The 20488-nt window shown below is 39.2% G+C and overlaps 1 protein-coding gene across 1 annotated transcript in view; it reads right to left on the bottom strand.

Annotated features, from left to right (window-relative positions):
* Window positions 1–19456, bottom strand: part of agbl4 (AGBL carboxypeptidase 4) — a 255172-nt gene extending 235716 nt beyond the window's left edge. Inside the window, exons 1-2 of the mRNA XM_054603430.1 lie at window positions 19423–19456; window positions 17395–17517 (exon numbers count right to left, since the gene is read on the bottom strand). Coding sequence (XP_054459405.1) covers window positions 17395–17517; window positions 19423–19456 — 157 coding nt within the window. The remainder of the gene's footprint in view (window positions 1–17394; window positions 17518–19422) is intronic.
* Between the last annotated feature and the right edge of the window lie 1032 nt (window positions 19457–20488).

Below are 20488 nucleotides of genomic sequence, written 5' to 3'. Positions count from 1 at the left end.
AAGCGGCAAAAACACGCTGCTAGCTGGCTGCAAAGCACAATCAAGTTTTATTCACTCAATTAGGAATGAATTGGGTGTAAATGGAGGCCAATATACTGTTTGTCTTTTTCACCTCACAGGAATTCATCCACAGCAGAACTCTTTGAGGCAAGTGTGACAAAAGACTACTAGGCGCTCCTTGTGACGCCCTCAGGCTGCCTGTGGTTGCACTCACTGAATCCTGAAATCCTGAATACTGATGTGCACAACAACCAGCCAACAAACCGCTGTGTGTTTGTTTGTGTGTGTGTGTGTGTGTGTGTGTGTGTGTGTGTGTGTGTGTGTGTGTGTGTGTGTGTGTGTGTGTGTGTGTGTGTGTGTGTGTGTGTGTTTGTTTGTGTGTGTGTGTAGGTGTGTAGGTGCAAGGTGAAGTTATATACTTGAATTCATAATAATCCCAAACTGAAAGGGAAAAAAAATCCCTGTAGAATCTGTAGCAAAGTTAGCAAAGTTTAGCTGAAATCTAATCACACCCTCCTTATATGATTTAAAGCAAGTTTTTCATGGCACACAAGTTGTCCCCTTTAAGGTCTGTAAATTATTTTATTTTACTGTACAATATGGTTATCCTGATCAAAAACCAGAAAATACAACTGAGTATTAGGGCGACTGTGAAAGAAAGATTTTTAGAAAGAGGGAATCATTTAAGGAGAAAAAGATGCAATATTTCTAAAGATGTTAAAATATGCACATGTGATCTTATTACGCAATACGATCTAAAACATTGAGACACTGACATATATCCCTTTTCTTGTAATACAATGACTTGTTTTCATAATAAAATAACTTTTTCCTCGTAAAATGCAACTTTTTTCTTGAAATCTGAAAACACTGATCCCCATACTTCTTTTATACCAGAGATTTCAGACAGTCTGCCTGCAAGTCTGTCTAAAGAAAAAAAAAAAAATTCTAGTGTGGACACGGCGGTATGGGAACAGAGAGATAGCACAGTCTCCGAACTGTTTACTGCTCAAACTGAAGGGGTGACATTTCCTGGACTGCCATGTGATAACATTGTCACCAAGCAGCATGAACACTTCCTCCTCAAAAAAGATTGCCTTGAAACTCTGTGGTAATTTTAGTAAAGAAAACAAGCCATGCATGCAAAAGATGCATGTTGGGTGAATAGGTTTTCAAGGCTGTGTGACAACCACGTCAGACACAATAGTCCACATAAGAATGAAGGTAGAAGCTAAGACAAACAACCACATAGTCTCTTTGGGACAATGAATACTACGTTTTCCTTCCTCCAAGTGCTTTCAAAGGAGACATTTGAAATATTCCTACAGTTCTTCAAATACCTATATAACAAGCTGTGGATCTCTATAAAAAACAGAAATACACTAATATGTATACACTCCTGGTACCACTGTTACTGGCTGGTTTTCTGCAGAAGAGCCTAAAGATAGAGACCAAACTCAGTACCCGTGTGCTATTGAATACTGTAGCATGGGTAGCAATAGACAGCAGCCATGGGCGGCTGGGTTATTGAACCCGATGCTGGAGGGCCTGACGTGAGAGATGGCTGCAGCTTCAACGTTAGAATTACATGTTCAGCCCGCGGAGCAGCGAGATATGACATGCCATTGATCCCCGTTTTAATTTTATGGTGGCTACCTCCAGATTCAAACGCTTTGGTGGGCTGGTAGCCTGACCCTTTTAATCAATCCCCTATCATTTAGTATTTAACTAGTGTAAACGGCCAACTGATTTCTGTGAAATGTCCTCTGAAATAGATAAAGCAAATATAAGTTATGTTGAGTCTGTATGATGTTGAGAAGCGATGCACAGTACGCCAGATTTGTCAGGGAATATTTTTGGTTCTTTACAGAACAGACAGACTGTATTAATGTAAGTGAAGCTAATGAACTACAGACTGAGAGAAGATGAGAAAGAGGGAGAAAAAAAAGATTTCTAGTCCTTGAGATCTCTTTCATAATTCCTCTTGAGTATCATCACTCTCCATATTCTTCTTCAGTGGTGTCTTGGCAGGTTATGTTGAATATCAATCTTTGTCCTTGAGGGAAAACTAGTGCAGCGGTTAGACATTAACAAATTGGTTTTCAACGAACAGCTTAGCCCTGCTGGTGCAGCCCAACAAAACACAATTGCTGGTTCTGAACAAGATTTTACACATGACAGCCTCTCCTTGAGGAAAACTCTGAACAAAACCCTCCGTCTCTCTCTATCTTTGTCTGTCTCTCTTCGATTCCTCCTCTCCCTCTGTCTCTCTTTCTCTCTCACAAACACACTACCATGAAAACAAATGAAGAACAAACAGCAAATTTAAGAGTATTCTTTTTTTTTTCAAGAAAAGTGGAAATCACACAACGCTATATATTTATGCGGAAAACAAACATGTTTGTAAAATGGGTATGAAACCTGCATCGTTACACAGGGCCATAGGCAAGTAAACAGGGTGCAAACACGAGGTGGCCAAGTGGACAGTCAGTCATTCACACATGGGCTCACAGCCTCAGTGTGTGTGTGTGTGTGTGTGTGTGTGTGTGTGTGTGTGTGTGTGTGTGTGTGTGTGTGTGTGTGTGTGTGTGTGTGTGTGTGTGTGTGTGTGTGTGTGTGTGTATATATGAGAGAGAGCTGGAGAGGGAGCAGAAGAACCTGGCTAATGTAATCCCATTATGGAGGTACAAGAGGGAGCAGTCACAGTGCTCAGCCCACACAATGGGCCGGCCTTCAGCCTGTAGCTATACACTGGATGGATGGTTTCTGCCATGCAGATGGATCATCGTACAGCAGCAGCAGGCCCGCCTGCCTCAGGCCCGAGGTGGAACTCACTCACACAACCAGCCATTAGAATGGTAATAGGCAGTTGTTTCAAAATGAAATAGACTCTCTGGTTACAGTGCTTCCTACTTAGCAGACCTGTCGGCTGTTGTGTCCTGAATCCTTACATATTTTCACACACAGGTTCTCCACAGTATGTTGGAAAAATACATGAAATATATTTGCATACAAATACATGTTTAGTACAGCAATTAAGTTTTACTTTACCATAATTAACAACACCTACTGCTAATGGACAATCTACACATACACACCCACAGCAGATTGCACATTTAATTTATTTTGACTGACATCGGCATAGCCACAACTTTGTTTAAACACCAGACAAGAGATTAAATGAGTGCTATACTACTGAGGGAACACAGCCAGGCACCTTTTTAAACTTATTTTTTGCCGTGTTCCATTTCATTATTGGAAAACACATCAGTTTTCCCCCCGGCTGCTCTGCGGTCTGAGGAGGATACCTGGACACAGAAGAGGGGGACTGATAAAGATAGAATTGATTCCAGGCAGCCAGCAGCGGCAGCCATAGTGAAGGGGTCTCAGTTTAGACCTGCAGCTAAACGTCTGGTTTTCTCTCTGCCTCTCTCTCCCAGCCTCCCCCCCCCCCCTCGTCTGAAGGCAAGTTGTCACAGAGGCAACATCAATCTCCTGCCTCATGACTTCTTAAAGCCTGCCTTCTCCCCTGATGTCTTATCACTTCATCTGCAGGCAAGATTAAAGAAGTCACCTCCAAGTTTCCACAAGCTAACTACCTAACAGGTATACTAAACTGCAGTCAATCTTTTTAAAACTGTTTAAAGGCTGGGGACCGTCAACCTTAAAGGATAAGTTAAACTTTTTGAAAAATGTGCTCATTACAGAGAGTTAGATTAGAAGATTTATACCACTCCCATGTCTGTACGATACACAGCCAGCAGCCTGGTAGCTTAGCATAGCATAAAGACTGGAAACGAGTGGAAACAGTTAGCCTGGCTATGTTAAAAGTGAACTAAATCTGACTAAATTTGCTTACTGATTAACAAATGATATCTTATTTGTTTTAAGTGTTAAAATGTCAAGTTGTGGCTTTATGCGGATTTATGTGCCAGGTTATTTTTTGGGAGTCACTTCCTGGAGTCTCCGCTGGTTGCTTAACAAACTCAAGGTGATGATAAGATACCTTAAAAACAATACTTACACGCCATATGTTAGTTAAAAAAGTGATGGGTCCTTTTAGTCAGTTCTCCTGCCCAATACTTGGCGGGAAGAGAAACCTTTGTTCTGTAGTCCAATTAAAGAACTGAAGGACATTCCAAAGTTCAACTGAGTCGGATATGAGGCTTCAGTATTCTTAGCCAAATCGAGGAAGGTCGGAGGTCTGGGATGTGGAGATACTTTGGCAGAGTTGCAACGCTCTGTTAGGCCATGAAGGGAATCATACCGTTCCAAAAGGAGCTAAGTCATTGTTAATCTAAGTTCAACATGAAACAGATCAATAACCGGTTTGTTGATGATCAGCGCCAACAAAGACAATAAGTACCACAAACTGAGTTTATCACCCGAAGCATGATCAATTAGTGCAATCAATTATAGTCGCACCAGCAATTAGAGACATCGCCTCAAACAAACCACAGGGCTCTAAGGGAAACACCTCAGCGACAAACCATAACAATACTCTATTACTAACTTTTGAAATGTAAATATCTTCATCGCACTTTAGAACATGATCTGTTTAAAAAACATATTATATTATATTTTCCTGTCCACAATATTGTCTGAATGTAAAGACATAATTTAATTTAAATGTAATATCTAAAACAATCTGGTCTGATATGTTATATAGCCCAAGACAGACACTCACACACACGCACACAATAAGTGATTGTGTATTTGTAAACATAATGTTGAAAATTGTGAAAATAATCTTAATACACAACAAAATCAGGATAAGAGCAAACAATAAGAGGGGACAATAAGGGAGAAGAAAAAAAAAAAAAAACATTTTGTTATGAGTCCGACTACGCTCCAGTGAGCTCCTCGTTTCAATATGAAGAAAACTGGGCCCGGGGACAGCAGTGAGATATGCAGGCGGCCCACACATATCTGATGATGTACAGGCCTGCCTGCACATTCTAAAGAGAACACATTTTCTAGCTAGCCCTTTTTATAATTGTATTTTGTTCCGTCCAAAAGGCCCTAGAGCTAGACTGGTACGCTCCATCTGAAGAGGTTGGTGTGGTAATGGGTCATAGTGATGCATTCATACTGGAACTGGCTTAATTGTATTATCAATCTCATCCAGACAGTGCGTTAGCCCCACAGCTCTGGACATGCTACTGTCAGACACTCTGCATTAGTATTGGAGAGTGAACCATGAGGAATTGAAATCTTTACTTTCATCTGTTTCTCAAGCCTAAACCAGTTTGTTAGCTGGTTGGATGCTGTTTTTATCAGAATTTGGAAACCGCCTTCCCTCAGTTCTCATCCTCTCTCTTACACTTATTTTCTGTCTACTCATCTGTCCGTCACTCTCCCCCTCTCTCTCTCTCTCTTTATCTTTTGCTTTTGGTGAGTCCTGTGTGTTGGTGGCAAACGAGTCTGTTCCAATTTCATGCTATCTTTTAACAAGTTAATTATGTTGAGCCCTACAAAGACTGGGAAGGGACAGAGGAGGTGGCGGCGATGGCAGCGGGACAACTGCCCAGGTCGACTCTTTGTTGTTCTATCTCGTTTTGTGTCTTCTCCTCCAAGCACTCTCTCCCTCATCGCTTTTTTTCTCTTCTCCTCTTCTCTATATTCTCTTGATGCAACTCCCTCCTTCCCTTTCCTCTCTTCCTCAGTAGTAATCTTTCCAGCGGGCTCCAGTGGTGGAGGAGAGTTAGGAGATAAAAGTGCGGGGAGCTGAGGAGTCCTTGGCAAGCCTAAGGCAAGGAGAAGGTCAACAGGCCTGCTAAGAAGGGCTGTTATCATCTTGGTAACATGTTATCGGAGAGCCTGCAGTAGTGTTTATTTACAGTTATTGCTCCCTCTGGGTGCACACTTCAACGCCTGGGGCTGATTGCTCTGTAATGAGTTCAGGAACACAGCGAGCCGATGCAAGAAAAGAAGAGAAACAAGGGAGGCAAGAAATCACTGGCCAATAACCAATAGGTCAGCAAGAAAAGAAAAACAAAATCAAGGAAGAACAGAAAACGCCGGTCATCGAAAAATGAAGGAGAGCCAGACAAAAAGCAACTGTTTTTCTTTCCAGCGCCTATGTCCTGTCATTCTAGAGCAAACAAATCACCCCAAAGTGGACTGCAGTTTCTCAAATGAAGTACCGCCCAGTTAATCCAGTACAGCAATAAAATCGGCTGTATTTGTTCTAAGGCCGGACCACTGCCCATACTTAAAACACTTGATCTCCATCGCTAATGTCAAGAATCCTTCTTGTAATCTACTTAACCACTGGCGCTCTTTCTGTATTTATTTGATTGACCAGTCCAGTCCATTGTGTGTGCTAATCAGATCGGTCCATATTTAACAGGCTAAAAGGTGAAGTGGCAAGAGTGAATCCCAGAGTTGAGCAAATCAGGAGAGAGGAGGTCTGTAAATCCAAGGGTGGGTTTTTTTAACAGTTAGGAGCCACGCAGAGGAAATCTCTCATTGTGAAACGGCTTTCCAATCTAGGGAATTATATTAAGTGCTGCTACTGTCAATGCAATGCCAGGTTTTCAGAAAGGAAAAAAAAAAAAAGAAAAGCAGGAAAAGGCATTACTGAATGCCATTCAAAAGCCTTGGCAGAGGATCAAGGAGTCTTTCAGCAAGCATTTTTCCAGGCACAGCACCCAAACCATCGTGCAATTAAGAGAAATTAGGATAGAGATGTAAAAATTCACAAAGTAAAAATATATATATCTTTTTTTTATAACATATAACATAAAAGTAATCCATCCTATGACAAGATAATCCCTTTTTATACCATCCGATATGGGAGATTAAGAGACATAATTTGGTAATTCAATTTTGACATAATTCATCATTGATGAAGAGCGCAGGGAGCTTTTTGGGATGAAGTTTTACCATCACAGAAGGAGGTTCCTGATGAAGCCTGAGTGATGATGCAGAGATCATAACTGGGATGACTTCATTGAGAAACTAAGGACTCCAAACGTCTTTGTATCTTGACATATCTGCATAACTTTGTGGTTAAAATCATGATGGGAGTAGGATGGGATGTACCCTTAAGAACTGAAGCACTGGGAGACAATCTCAGTAAGTGGAGTGGAGTTGTTAAATTAAAAGTAAAAAAAAAAAACAGTTTAGTATTGTTACAAAAATCCTGCTCGACCACAGAAAGGAGTGTTTGGAAATAATTTCTCATGTCATTTTAGTGATTGTTATATATTTCTCTAAAAGACTTGTTTGAGGGTGTGTTGTATCTAGCAATATTATGTCACCATTTGTCTCCTAGTGCTACTTACTTTCAAACGGCAGGTCTTTCTCTTATAATGTTTCAGTAGCTACGTAGCAACGTAGCAACGTAGCAACATAGCAACATAGATGCTTCATGAATTCACGTGACATCATCTTCAACGTGACACATGCTAAATCCTTTCATCAGCAACCAAACACGTCTGAAATTCGCCAATGTGCTACTTTTAATTTACTCTAACAGCTCTCATCATCATCACATGGTCTCCAGACACCATGGAGACCATGGCTGGGTTCAGACCAAAACGGAGCTAAAAGAGAGAATATTGGACTGAGATTCATGACCACAGCCAAGACTCCAGGTTAAGCTAATTGTGATGCATGTCTGGATGTGTTAATAAGCAACTGTTTGCAATTTACCAAAGATTCTTTAAGAAGTCATAAAAATGACAATATTGTGTTTTTTAAGGTGATTTCATTGCTCCCAAATTGCCAAAAAAATCCAAGAACGCTATTTCATGAAAGTTTTCTTATTTGCACATTTTGTTATCGTTGCACTCTTTACACTTTTCCCTCTTTGTATCACAACTGTTGCATCGAGATAAACAAAGTTTTATCTTATCTTATTTACTTATCTTTAATATAATACTCTGTGGAAATTGTAGTTGAACTTTTTCTCCAAATGTTTGTTTTTTAACTGCAAGAGCTTTCATCTTTAGAAACATTTTTCATGTAATCTGTTATAGTTGCACTAAAGATTCAAGTAGAGATGATTTCCTTTATGTGTGATTATCCACTAGTAAACACTGTAAATACAGTAAACAGTATATTTTGAAAATAAGGCTAAACATCTGAGAACCTCTCAAACAAATAGATATTACTTTAGTCTGTAAAAACTACAGCACATTCCAACATGTTCACTATTAAGAACTGTTTGAAATGTCCACCGAAAAAGAATCGGGATAACAGCATTTGCCCCCGAGGAGTGAATTTCAATGCTGTTTACTTTGAGCAGTAGACCTACAATATAGCTGCCTGGATTCAGACCAAAATGTATAATATCAAAATTCTGCTCCTATCAGTATTTCACCCTTCACTGTAGAAGCATATTCTGTACATGAATTTGTGTTATCAAACAAACCCTGGCACACCAATGAAGCTCATCTCACCGAGAGGTTTTCTAAATAAATCAGCAAAATAAACACAGGCATCTTGAGAAACACGAACTGGTAAAGCATTACAAATCCTCGCCATTTTCCCAAACCGTGCAGTGTTGACTGGGATGAAAAATGAGACGTCTGTGTTTATGGTGTCAGGAATTGCTTGGAAATGAATTACTGGATGAATCACCGGAGCCTTGTCCGCGAGCGCCACTAGTGCAATGCCGAAACCTGGTTGCAGTAATTTTCACTTACGGCACACTTGTATGGAGATGCTAGAGGCAGGCCCTGAGCCAAGGAGTAGTGATGCTCCAACATACATTTAGAAGACAAAATAGCCTGAAGCTGGGATTTAAAAACGCCAACAAAGTTAAACCTGTTCGTGTCAAACCACATCCTTAAATACAGGGGAAGTAACAACAGCGCCAATTTGTTTGTAACAAAAAGGCTTTTTTTTTTTTTTTTTTTTTTTTTAAACAAATCCAGGGTCTAAATATTCCTCCCCTTAACCTTTCCAAATCGCACAGCCACACCGTGTATACAGTTGATAATCAAATCCTTTCATTACTGAAAAAGTCCAAAACATGCTTGCTGCTGCTGCTAGCATTTGGTGACATTTTGAGAAGATGAGGTGCTGGCCGTTTTCTCCCATGCAAAGCTCATATCGGAATCATCAACAATTAACTTACAAAACGCCGAGGTTGTTTGTACTACTTCCTGGCAGAGGAGGCATCTCCGACCACGGCCACTGAGCCAATGTGTTCACTCAGTGATTAAACGTGGCCGTATGCAACAGGCCCGAGTGTCAGACGGGATTATCGCTCTGTTTCATTTGCTCTGCATTCCGTGCAATCCTACTGATATCACTTCTCACCTCCCATGGCAGAGCACTCAGTCAAGCACACGTGAAGCCATGTGATAAAGGAAGATAGATGCTGTGTGCAGTTATTGTCATTTTCACATTGACCACCTTTGGTTTGTTCTGCTCAGACAATCAAATTAAGATAACAAACAAAAGGTAAGCTATAAGCAGAAGTATAACACTGAAATAACCTTTTAAGTTAAAATGACTTGTTAGCCACAGTTGCCTTTTAACTAGAGTTGTTTCTAATACTAGTATTGCAAAAGCCTCCAATTCAGTCTAAAATTCAAGATCAGGTATGGGCGAATTCCAAGTCTATGCACGGATCGGATATCACGTATTCCTATGATTTGTCAGCTCACTTATGCTACACAGGAATAACAACTTGTGTCACTTACTACCTGTTCCGTAAATCCCAAGTCTTTGATAGAAGTAGCTAACGAGAAGGCTATCTCGCTTCTTTCTCATCTCTGTTGACGGTTGCACATGCGCAGTATCGATCAGCAAGGTGCTAGCTTAAAGTATTATGTTAGCCAGAGCTAGCAAAATGTCACCAATCAGTGTTGTAGTCAAGACCACCTACACACGGACCAAATCATGACGAAGATCAGAGTGTATCGAGACCAGGACAAGATCAAGACTTTGAGGGGTTGAGACCAAGTCAAGATCAAGACAAAGACAGGGCGAGGGCAAATCAAGTCTAGACCGGGGCATGTTCCACACCGCATGACATGCTTGAAATTAAATGTGGAACATGCAAACCACTGAGGCACTCACGAAATTGCTCGGAAAGATCCACATGCCCATAAAAACACCCACAGAATAAAAATGAAGACTTCCCTTTATTCGCCTCTTTTATTGCCATATATAATGTATATGTGTGTATGTATTAGTGTACCAGGAAAAGTGTATTGATAAAATAATCAAAAGGCATTGCAGAGGGGAATTTTATGTGCGGTAAAGTTCCTTTGTTTTCTATCAGCAAACACAGTAATGATGTTAACAAATTAATCAAACGATGCACAGGCAATTTAGTGACAATCCAGCAGATGTGGTCTTGACTGATCTTGAAATAAAATCCCGAGTCTGAGACCGAGAACTTAAAAAAGTGGTCTTGATCCATATTAAAATATACAGTTGCTTTATAGAAACTGCATGCAGGTTTTTGTGCTAAGCATTGCCCCTGTTGGGAAGTGTCCCCTCAGGGTCAAACGAATATAACACATCCCAACTCACATGACATGATATGGCACAAAAAAGGACATAAAACCGACAAAATATGCCCGAAGAAAGCCAGAGATAGGACATGGCGATAATAAAAAACACAATAATAATAAAGAGTAATCTCTTATGGATACAAATGGCCAATAAATAGCATAAATCAAAAGCAAAGGTCTTGCCAACGGTCCCTGGACAACTCAAATTTATCTCCATACTCCACTCTTAAAAGAAAGAGAGAGAAGAGAAAACTGCTAAAAGGGAAACTGGAGAGGCCATTTAGTGATTTGAGCAGTGAAGCTTCTCCGCTGCCAAGGACATGTAAGAGAGACATAGAGACTGGGAGTGCCTCTCAATACATCAGATGTCAGGAGTGCTCCCTCCCACTCAGACGAATGGATCTTGTTTTGGAAAGCCCATAAGATTTAGAGCAATCTTTGGCTGGTGAGATACGCAAGAAAACTAAATACAGTTCATGTGCAACATCGAAAACCGTATGAGTGCACAATTCTGAGAAACATCCTTGCGTGAAAGGAAAGAGATATCTGAATTATGATCATGTTGAATGAAGAAAAAAAAGATAAAAAAAAGATAAAAAAAGATTATTTCCATTTTTCCTGGCTCTCCTTCTGGGTTGCTCCATCAGAGAGAGGGAGGCAGAGAGCTGTATACTGCAGCGAGCTCCGGCCTCCTTAAAGCCACTCATTCTGAGCATCTAGCTTGATTGTAAAAACGTTTCCCTCTTCTTTAATCAATGGAAACTCAACTATCCTGATTCATGGGGCACTCTGGAGTATATAAATATCTTCTGACAAGCTTGACTGCGTTCTCTCCCAACCAGCCCCCCCCCCCCCCAGTATTCATATTATTATTTTCTTCTGTACTCCCTTATTTCTTGTCCTCTTCCCAGCCATCTCTCCCTCTTGCTCTACGCTTCTATCTCTCTGTCTTTGCTCTGTAAATGTTGCTTCGGCTACGACTAATCAGTCATTCTTCAGAGGGACTGTGCAGCAGCAACATGACCATTTCTGGGAGAAGATAAGGCCGGACCGATTTAATACACTGTTCAGTGTTGGAAGAAAGGAACGAGAAAATTAAAGGGGGGAGAAAAAAAAAAGGGAAAAACAACGAGACTTTCATCATCAGTGAACAGTGGAAATATTTTCTACGACATTTATCCTCATTACTTATCTCCTGTCAGCCATTTTTCTCGCTTTTTCATTGCTTTGTCTCGACGATAAAGGAAATATTTCTTCATCAATTACCATTACTGAGGGGTGATTTAAAATCTGCTAGTCCATGAAGTGCTTGAGCGATTCTATGAGGTCTTTAATGTCAGAGGTGGAAGTCTTAATTTAGAGAAAGTGTTGGTTAAAGCACAAACCCAGGTATTGACCTACTTTTGACTTATCTCTGATGATGATCAGGACAGTAGTGAGCGTTCACTCCTCTAACTTCATAGTTTAGCGTGTCAGATATTGTACTGCATAATTAACCACCAAACTAACAACACAGAATAATCTGTAAACATTGTATTTTGAATTAAGAAGATTATATTGAGTGAATACGATGTCGAGTGAAAACAGTAAATAGGAGATATAGTAGACAAATACAATACTCAACTATTTCAATTACTTAAGACATCTGAAGAAATGTGCGAGAAGATTGCCTTGTAACTTCAGAAGCTATTGGTATACATGAGTAGGTTAGATAGGACATTCATAAAATGTGATTTACTAATATTGTCACACTGTACAATAGGGTTTTTTATACTTATTTAATGTCTGATATTCGAGACAAAAAAAAAGAAGTAAAGGATAGCAACACGGAGAAACAAAAATACATACCGTATTTTCCGCACTATAGGGCGCACTGGATTATAAGGCGCACTGTCAATGAATGGTCTATTTTCGATCTTTTTTCATATATAAGGCGCACCGGACTATAAGGCGCATTAAGCGAAACAAAACAGTCAGTCAGTCAGTCAAACTTTATTAAACGTGTTCACAATAACTCTCAACATTGTTCAAACGTTAATGAGCGTATTCACACATCTTCTTGCTTCCTCCACTTCCGTACCATTGATTCATTAATGTTGAATTCTCTCGCAGCTGCTCTATTCCCATGTTCTACTGCGTGACTGACAGCCTTGAGTTTGAAGTCCGCGTCGTAAGCGTGTCTCTTGACCGGTGCCATTTTGGGGTCCTTATACACACACACTGTAATATTATGGTGAAGCACAGTATGTATTACTCCGCGACGCTCCTGACTACGGTGGCCGTAATGCTGCAAGCGGTGCGGCTTTGTAGTTTACCAAAGTCGTACTAAAACATTTTGACAGAGCGCCGTGTACCACACAAAATCGCTTCGAGGTCAGTAAGCACAACCAGAATTAATCCATATATAAGGCGCTCCGGATTATAAAGCGCACTGTCGTTTTTTGAGAAAATTAAAGGCTTTTAAGTGCGCCTTATAGTGCGGAAAATACGGTACGTCTCAAAAGGCCTTGACTATTTGATCCCTCACTGACAGAAAAACCATTATGTGCATATCTGTCCTCCAGTCTGCCATATAAGTTGGATTGTATTGAGTGAATTGATTGTGAAGCCAGATGAGTCTATGAGTTGTGCTTATCAATGGACCCCATTAAACACTTGTCACCCCCGGGGAATTTCTTTGACTATGTAAGTCATTGTCAGCAGACAGCCGTCTGACTAATCAATGAGTGCTTAATTACATCTGGTGCAGAGTCCAGAGGTGCAGTAAAACAATACGCCCGCACTGCCAGTCTCATCTTTTGTAGAGACAGATGGTACTTTAGTGCAGCGACATTGTGAGGATCCACCCGCAAAAGAATTTGGGACTTAGCTGAAAATGTCAACAGTTGGGAGTGTGTGACGAAACAAATGTGACAAGACAAGATAAGAATGTCATTTGGATTTCACTCTAAAAAACAATTAGGCTGCTCTTATCACTTTCATGAATCTCTGCCTCTTGACACAATACACAACAATGGGCCAAGACTTAATGTTTACAGATTAACAAAGTCTTCAATTCTCTACCATGATTTTGCATTGTCCTAAGTAGCATAAAAAGATGATCTCAACGAGTAAAGCCACATTTGCATATGTTAATGAGCGTTTGCATATTGCTCTCTACACAGACAACTAAAGCAATAAGTAAGGTTTGCAATGACTTTAAAAAAATAGTCATGATGTTGAAGTTCTACTGTACCAAACACTTCATAGTCGAGGTCATCGTCATACTGTATGTTTTCGTTAAGCAGAAGTTGGAGAAGGCTTTTAATGCTTCAGAATAACTCAGTGTTAGACCTGTTGGCTGAGACACCTACTGTATGTAAATCTGCGGGCCATCACTGACTCTGATCAGCATAGTACCGACAACAAAGTGAATTAAGCCTCATCTAAATGTAAATGAGGTTTTATACCTTTGGCAAACAGCTTACATAACCAGTGTCTATTTTAATAAACCAATTAGATTTTATTCTGTGCTATAGGAACGCAACAAAATAAAATCTGTGCTTTTTCAAATCGTACATGGGATCCAGATAGCTGTCGACCAAAGGAAGAAAATAAGGGGGGGGGGGGGCAAAAGAAACTCAGTGAGTTATAGTTCTGCATAAATTTCAAATGAAAACGTCCTCTTGAAATGCGCCATTCAATCTGGTTTGAGAGAGTAAAATAGACATAGACTGTCACCAAAGACCATTTCAATAGCTCTGAGAAATATACATGCCCATCCAACATGCAATACAAGAGGCAGGAGCTTACACACTCGTGTCCAATTTCCTTCCTGTCGTTGGTATCACAGATATCAGACTGAATGTATGAATAACAGCAGCTCATTTTATAAGCCTTACTTCAGTTATGCACAAAATCTTATCAAGTGTGAATATGGGCACTAAATCTACTGTAAAAAAAACTAAATGGCATACTCCTGGTTAGATGAACCAAGAAAATGTATGATGTTTAAAAAGTTCAGAAAGTATTTGAATAAGTAGATCTTCTAATACAACACTTCCACTGATTAAAAATACATTTGTTCTATTAACATTGGACTATTACTGTATATAACATTTAAGTTTCAGCTCATTTAAAAGTAAAAACAAAAATGCAAGAAAATATTTATGTAACAATGAAAAGCAAGGGATAAAACATTTCCTGGTTCACTTTGTTTGAGTTATACAATGTAACTCAGCAACTGTATTTAAGGGAAATCATTTATAAATGAAAACACAGGTGCCATTTTTCTATGCATAAATTCCTGTTAATATTATGCCAACATTAGTCATTCCACTGGTAAATTTGTGTTTATTTACTTATTTTACCAGTGGTTTCCAAAGATTCTTATAAATAAAATAAAATATGTATTTTTTTTTATTTTGCTAGCCCAACACACATAAAGCAATGCTCGTTGTTAAGATCCAAATGCATTTTCTAGATAGAATTTCAGCTTTCTATTTCATTAAATGTCAATAAAACATATTGCATATTTATACCGTTAGGGTAGGGGATGTACTTATACTTTACGTTATATTTGTTGAGATTTTCTATACATCCCAACAGTAATTAGCCTGTAAAATCAGTAATGATTTTACAGGCTTCACCTTTGAACACTCTGCCTGTGCACTCATTGCACGTCAACAGAGTCTTCCACAAGCTGCTAGTTTGACAGCTGTGAATACTAACAATAGCCATGTTCGATGTTTATGTTGATTGTGATCATTTTGGGGGAGGGGCTTGGAGGGGAGACCAAAGGGATAGGCTCAATGTGGGCAAATTGGTGACTTTCTTGCTTGATCAGCGACTTTTGGAGCTAGTGCTGCTAGATACTTTCATTTGAAAAGAGTTGGCAACACTGGGCTGAATTTTTAGGATGAATAACTATTAAAAAAATCTATTTTACTCTTGCTGTTGTCCCTAATTTTACCTACCCTGGCTTTATAGGATAACAATGTCATTCATACTGTGGTAAAATGATGGCGTTGATTAAATTAGTGAATGGAGTGGATTCAGTAGCTTGTGAACATTTTTACCATTTAAGTGCCTGGTACAAATTATCCATCCAGGCATACACAATGAGTACACTGTGAAAGAACTATGATAAACTAATATCAAGGCTCGCTTTCAAGTAAGGTGGACAAATTCCCTAATGCTAACAGCAACAGGGCATTAACTAGACATTAGCTGGCAAACATCAATTCATCCCCCATTGTAACTTTAGTAATGCATTTACTGGAAAGAGATTAATATCAATTCCATAAATCATTCAGGAGATACATCCGGAGCCAGAGATACTGGTATGTTAGCTGATCTCAGTGTGGAAGCTCAGCGGCCATTAATCAATGTCTAAGCTCCTCTGGCCATGTCATCTGGGAAAAAAGGAACATTTATAAAAAGGGCAATCACCACACTGATATCTGAGCACAATCCTCCTAATGTTACATTTATTTAGATCTTCATGCAGCGCTGCTAAATGTGCACTCATCTTCATACGCCTCTACTAAGTACAAAACTGTGGATTAGGTTCCCCGTTTCCGAATTTATCCCTTCATATGCCCATACAGGATTGGTTTTCCTCTTGTGAATTAATTAGTAGTAGGGCTGACATGTGACAACTGAACTCACTCGTATTCTCTTACTCTCTGAAAAAGTGTATCCGGGACGTCATGATAGGTACAATCAACTTTGACAATGACACCAAGGCCAAACATCAGAAAGTGAACAGGGTGAAGTTAAAGTTCATCTCAGTCTGCCTGAGGAAATATGAAATCTGAGTGCCATCTGAACCTAATCTCCAAACAGAGATTCTGTCCAAGAGAGACCAGCTGATTCCCTGATTTACTTGGCCTACTTGTGTGCTTGACTGTGTGCCTGTATGTGGGTCCAACCAACTGACCATGTCAGTGGTTAATAACTTCTTTATTTTCATTGTTCAGCCATTCAGCTGTCAGACAAAGTGGCAAACAAAGGCTTTTAACAAATGACACATTAACTTAATCTTACTGTATGCCTAGCTCCAACAAAAGAGCTGGACAAGGTAACATGTCAATCACCCTTTCAAGTATAGTACTTAACATATTTCTCATTTTAGCCACCCTGGCCATAATACAGGAAGAATAGAAGTAGAAGGCGACTGCAAGAAAATAACTGAAACAAGAGCTGCGTTTAAGTCCCTGTGCTGAGATCTAGTTATTCATAATAAAGATTTTAAGAGCCTAGCACTTCTCTATAAATCTTTATATGAACTCCCTGATTATGCTGTTGCCAAGATATGTTACGGCGTTGATAGAGCTCTCAGATACACAGACTCACAGTTAGTTGCAATACACAAAATGATCTCAGACCATTATATATGCTGAAAATGCCTTCTGCTTTTGTACCAGAACCCTGGAATACATTTCTGTAAACCTGCTTCAAACTCTTCCTTTAATATAAAGCACTGTGATTTGAATTGATTCTATTAAATGTAATACAGACTGTAAATTCAGCATTTATTAGTAGCATAGTAGCAGTATTAACTATTATTATGAGTAATGATAATAGTATTAGTTGGGGCTCATTTCATGATTCAAAAACAGCTCAATGTGTCAACATGTTGGCCAGTATTGTTATTTTCCAGGTTTTTCCAGGTTTTCAAACACGCATAAGAACATTTATTAGGTTTAAGGATTTGTAAATGTGTTAAATATAATTTTGTGAGAGACAAGGCAAAGCCTTATCCAGAATACTGTCTGTAAAATATTTTTGCACGTTTGTGTTTTTGCATGTTTGTGTGTTTGCTGTCTTGCATGAGGGAGGCGTCCATACAAAATCTTGCATTAACGCTTATTTGCAGCCTCTTCCAACTCCTACATGATTTTACTGTGGTACCTTCCTCAAGTTTACTACTTACCACTCTCAAAGCAGGCATCAAAAACCAGATGTCCTTTTCGTGGAGCTCCTGAGTAACCTGGTGGGCTCACCGTCAGCTTGTTCACATTTCCCACCAAGGCATCCTCTCCTCCAGTTTCACTGCCTGAAAAAAAAGTGCAATGTGTAGGATTAAGATGAGTCGCACTCGTGCAAATGTGTTGAGTAAATATTTGACAAGTAAGCTTTATCTACTTCATTTTAAAGGACATAAGTCTTTAGCTATAAATAAATGAGTCTCTTTTACAGAATAACACAGTCCTAGATTGTTCACCTTAAATAAAAACAAATATTGCCATGCAGAACCTTACTTACTTAACCGAAATTATGAGTAAAAATAACAAAATAATTGAGGTTTGTCAATTTAAATTCAAAGAATACAAAGGATCTGCAGGCAAAGCGGAGTAACACAAATAGATAAAGCATAGAAAGGTTAAAATAAATCTTTATTTTTGTTTTTGCAGCACAAATGGACAATATAAACAATGTTGCTTTAATGTGTGGCTTTATTTGAGCTTTTGCATAGTAAAAAGTAAAAGCCATACATTTTAATTTGTTACAGTTGTACTTTTTGTATAGTTATTGAAGGCTTTCTTGTGAACAGGCCAGTACATTTCACAAACAGGGTTAAAATCTTTTCTTTTTATTTTATTTTAACACTTGGAGACTTTGCCCTTGTGGACACTGGTGGTGTGCAAATGACAGATACTGTCATTCTAAATCTTTACATTGTATGCATTTCAAGCTTTTATGTATTGTGCATTGTTTTGTTATTTTTTAAAACAAAATGTAATAGGCACTAACGTATAAATAAATATTAATTTGGAAAAAATGTTTTATTTTATTTCACCTTGTAATCGTCTTTTACCACCTGCTATCCACATTCAATACAATTCCGTGGCACTGGTGGTAAACATGACACAGTGCAGAGACCATCACCAAACATCTACAAACTGACTGAAAAGCCATAATATTAGAAGAGTAACGGTACGTGCACCAATCATTTGTATCTGTGGGTACATGCATATTAAAAACCCAATTACCTTTTTGTATATTAACCCTTTCATGCATAGAGGTCACTACAGTGGACAGCTATTCAAATGTTGTTTTCTTGTATATGCATGGGTTTTGATGGCATAGTTGCACATCAGCCACTACAATAGCGCTCACAGTAGTGGCTGATGTGCAACTATGCCATCAAAACCCATGCATATACAAGAAAACAATATTTGAATAGCTGTCCACTGTAGTGACCTCTATGCATGAAAGGGTTAAAGCATAACTACGATTGTTTGGTTCAAAGTGAGTACTAGATGAAAAAAAAAACCCATTATTGGGTTATCCTAAACGCATTAGAAACGTAAAATGTGTTCTCTGTTTGCAAGCACGTTGCAAATCACGTCACAGATCACGTGAACAAAGACCACGAACTTTGATTTTATCCACTATTAGTACTTTTCTTAAAATATGTAACGTTATCCACACAATTCTGCTTCAAATCTGTTTTTTTTTTTTTGTTCTGTATCAACACAGTGGTCCTTATCATTTTTTTTTGACATTTATTCACGGATAAAGTATTTAATTAAGGTGGGAAAAACAAATAAGGTTCCAGTCACACTGACAGCTAGCTCACTAGCCACACAGCAGTGCACTGGAGGACCCATCTCCAGGTAGCATAGCATAGCTAGCAGATACCCATAGCCACCACACCTGCACTCCTGCTGAATGGTAAGCAGTTTCCTGGCATGCTAACGTGGCCATCCTATTCGTTATACGGTTGGCTACTGCCTGTAGCAGCAATGCTAGCACATACACTGGTGACATGACTCTTGTTTACATCCTTGTACCTGCTAGCTAGACTATTAGCACACTTCACGCTAGCGCCAATACAAAGACATGGAGCGAGCCCCAAACATGCAGCTGTTTGTATGTCAGACAGCCGGGCATCTCCCGCGTCCCTCTGCTCGTAAAGCAACGAAGAAGGAGCCCGGTATGGCTCGTGTTTACACACCAGTCTCGACGTCTCTAACAGTGCTCTCCTCCATCTTCCTTTCCATCCTGTCACACAGCAGCCGACGCTCCATGTGCGTTGCCACGGCAACGGAGCAGGAGGCAGGAGGGAGGGGGGAGGGGCTGCACCGCTGCAGAAACACAACACATGGGTTCACATATGGAGTTCATGTAGGGATGCTGAGCCAAGTTCAGTTGTTGAGTTATATACACAGTAGCAACAACTGCCTCTGCACTGTACTTTTGCTCTGGTGTATGCTTTACATTACATTACAGCTTTACATTACATTACAGTCATTTAGCTCATTTATGCTCTTAGATGCTTGTTTAAGAAAGGAGATGCACTTATGACTTCTGGTGACTAGTAGTTCTCTTGAATACCTATGTTGAATACACTTCCTGTAAGTCGCTTTGGATAAAAGCGTCTGCTAAATGACTGTAATGTAATGTAATGTAATGTAACAAACGATATTGATTTCATATCCCTTTCATGCATAGAGGTCACTACAGTGGACAGCTATTCAAATGTTGTTTTCTTGTATATGCATGGGTTTTGATGGCATAGTTGCACATCAGCCACTACAGTGAGCGCTATTGTAGTGGCAACTATGCCATCAAAACCCCATGCATATACAAGAAAACAACATTTGAATAGATGTCCACTGTAGTGACCTCTATGCATGAAAGGGATATTGGTGATTTTTTGGCATTTGGATCTGATGCACTAATCATTAAACAGACCTACAGCAAAACTTCATTCGCAGAAATAGACATCAAGTGTTTTTCTGTACTGATAATTCCATGTTTTAGCTGTCAGTGTGCCTTGATTATTAAGACCTCTCTGCCTTCCCCTAAGGTCTTGGTTTTGTGTAGTTTAGATTGCGTTTCTTGGGTAGTTGTTCAGTTTTAATATATATTCTTAGATTTTATTATGATTAAATTAATTCATTTATTTTGTTTTTTATTAGTTTTTAGCGTTTTATTATTATATTTGATTATTGTGATACAGCACCTTGAGATTTCATTGTATTTTAAGTGTGCTATATAAATAAAATCCATTATTATTA

This window comes from Anoplopoma fimbria, chromosome 8 (assembly GCF_027596085.1).
Source record: "Anoplopoma fimbria isolate UVic2021 breed Golden Eagle Sablefish chromosome 8, Afim_UVic_2022, whole genome shotgun sequence".
Taxonomy (NCBI): Eukaryota; Metazoa; Chordata; class Actinopteri; order Perciformes; family Anoplopomatidae; genus Anoplopoma; species Anoplopoma fimbria.
This window is presented reverse-complemented; position numbering and strand designations above follow the sequence as displayed.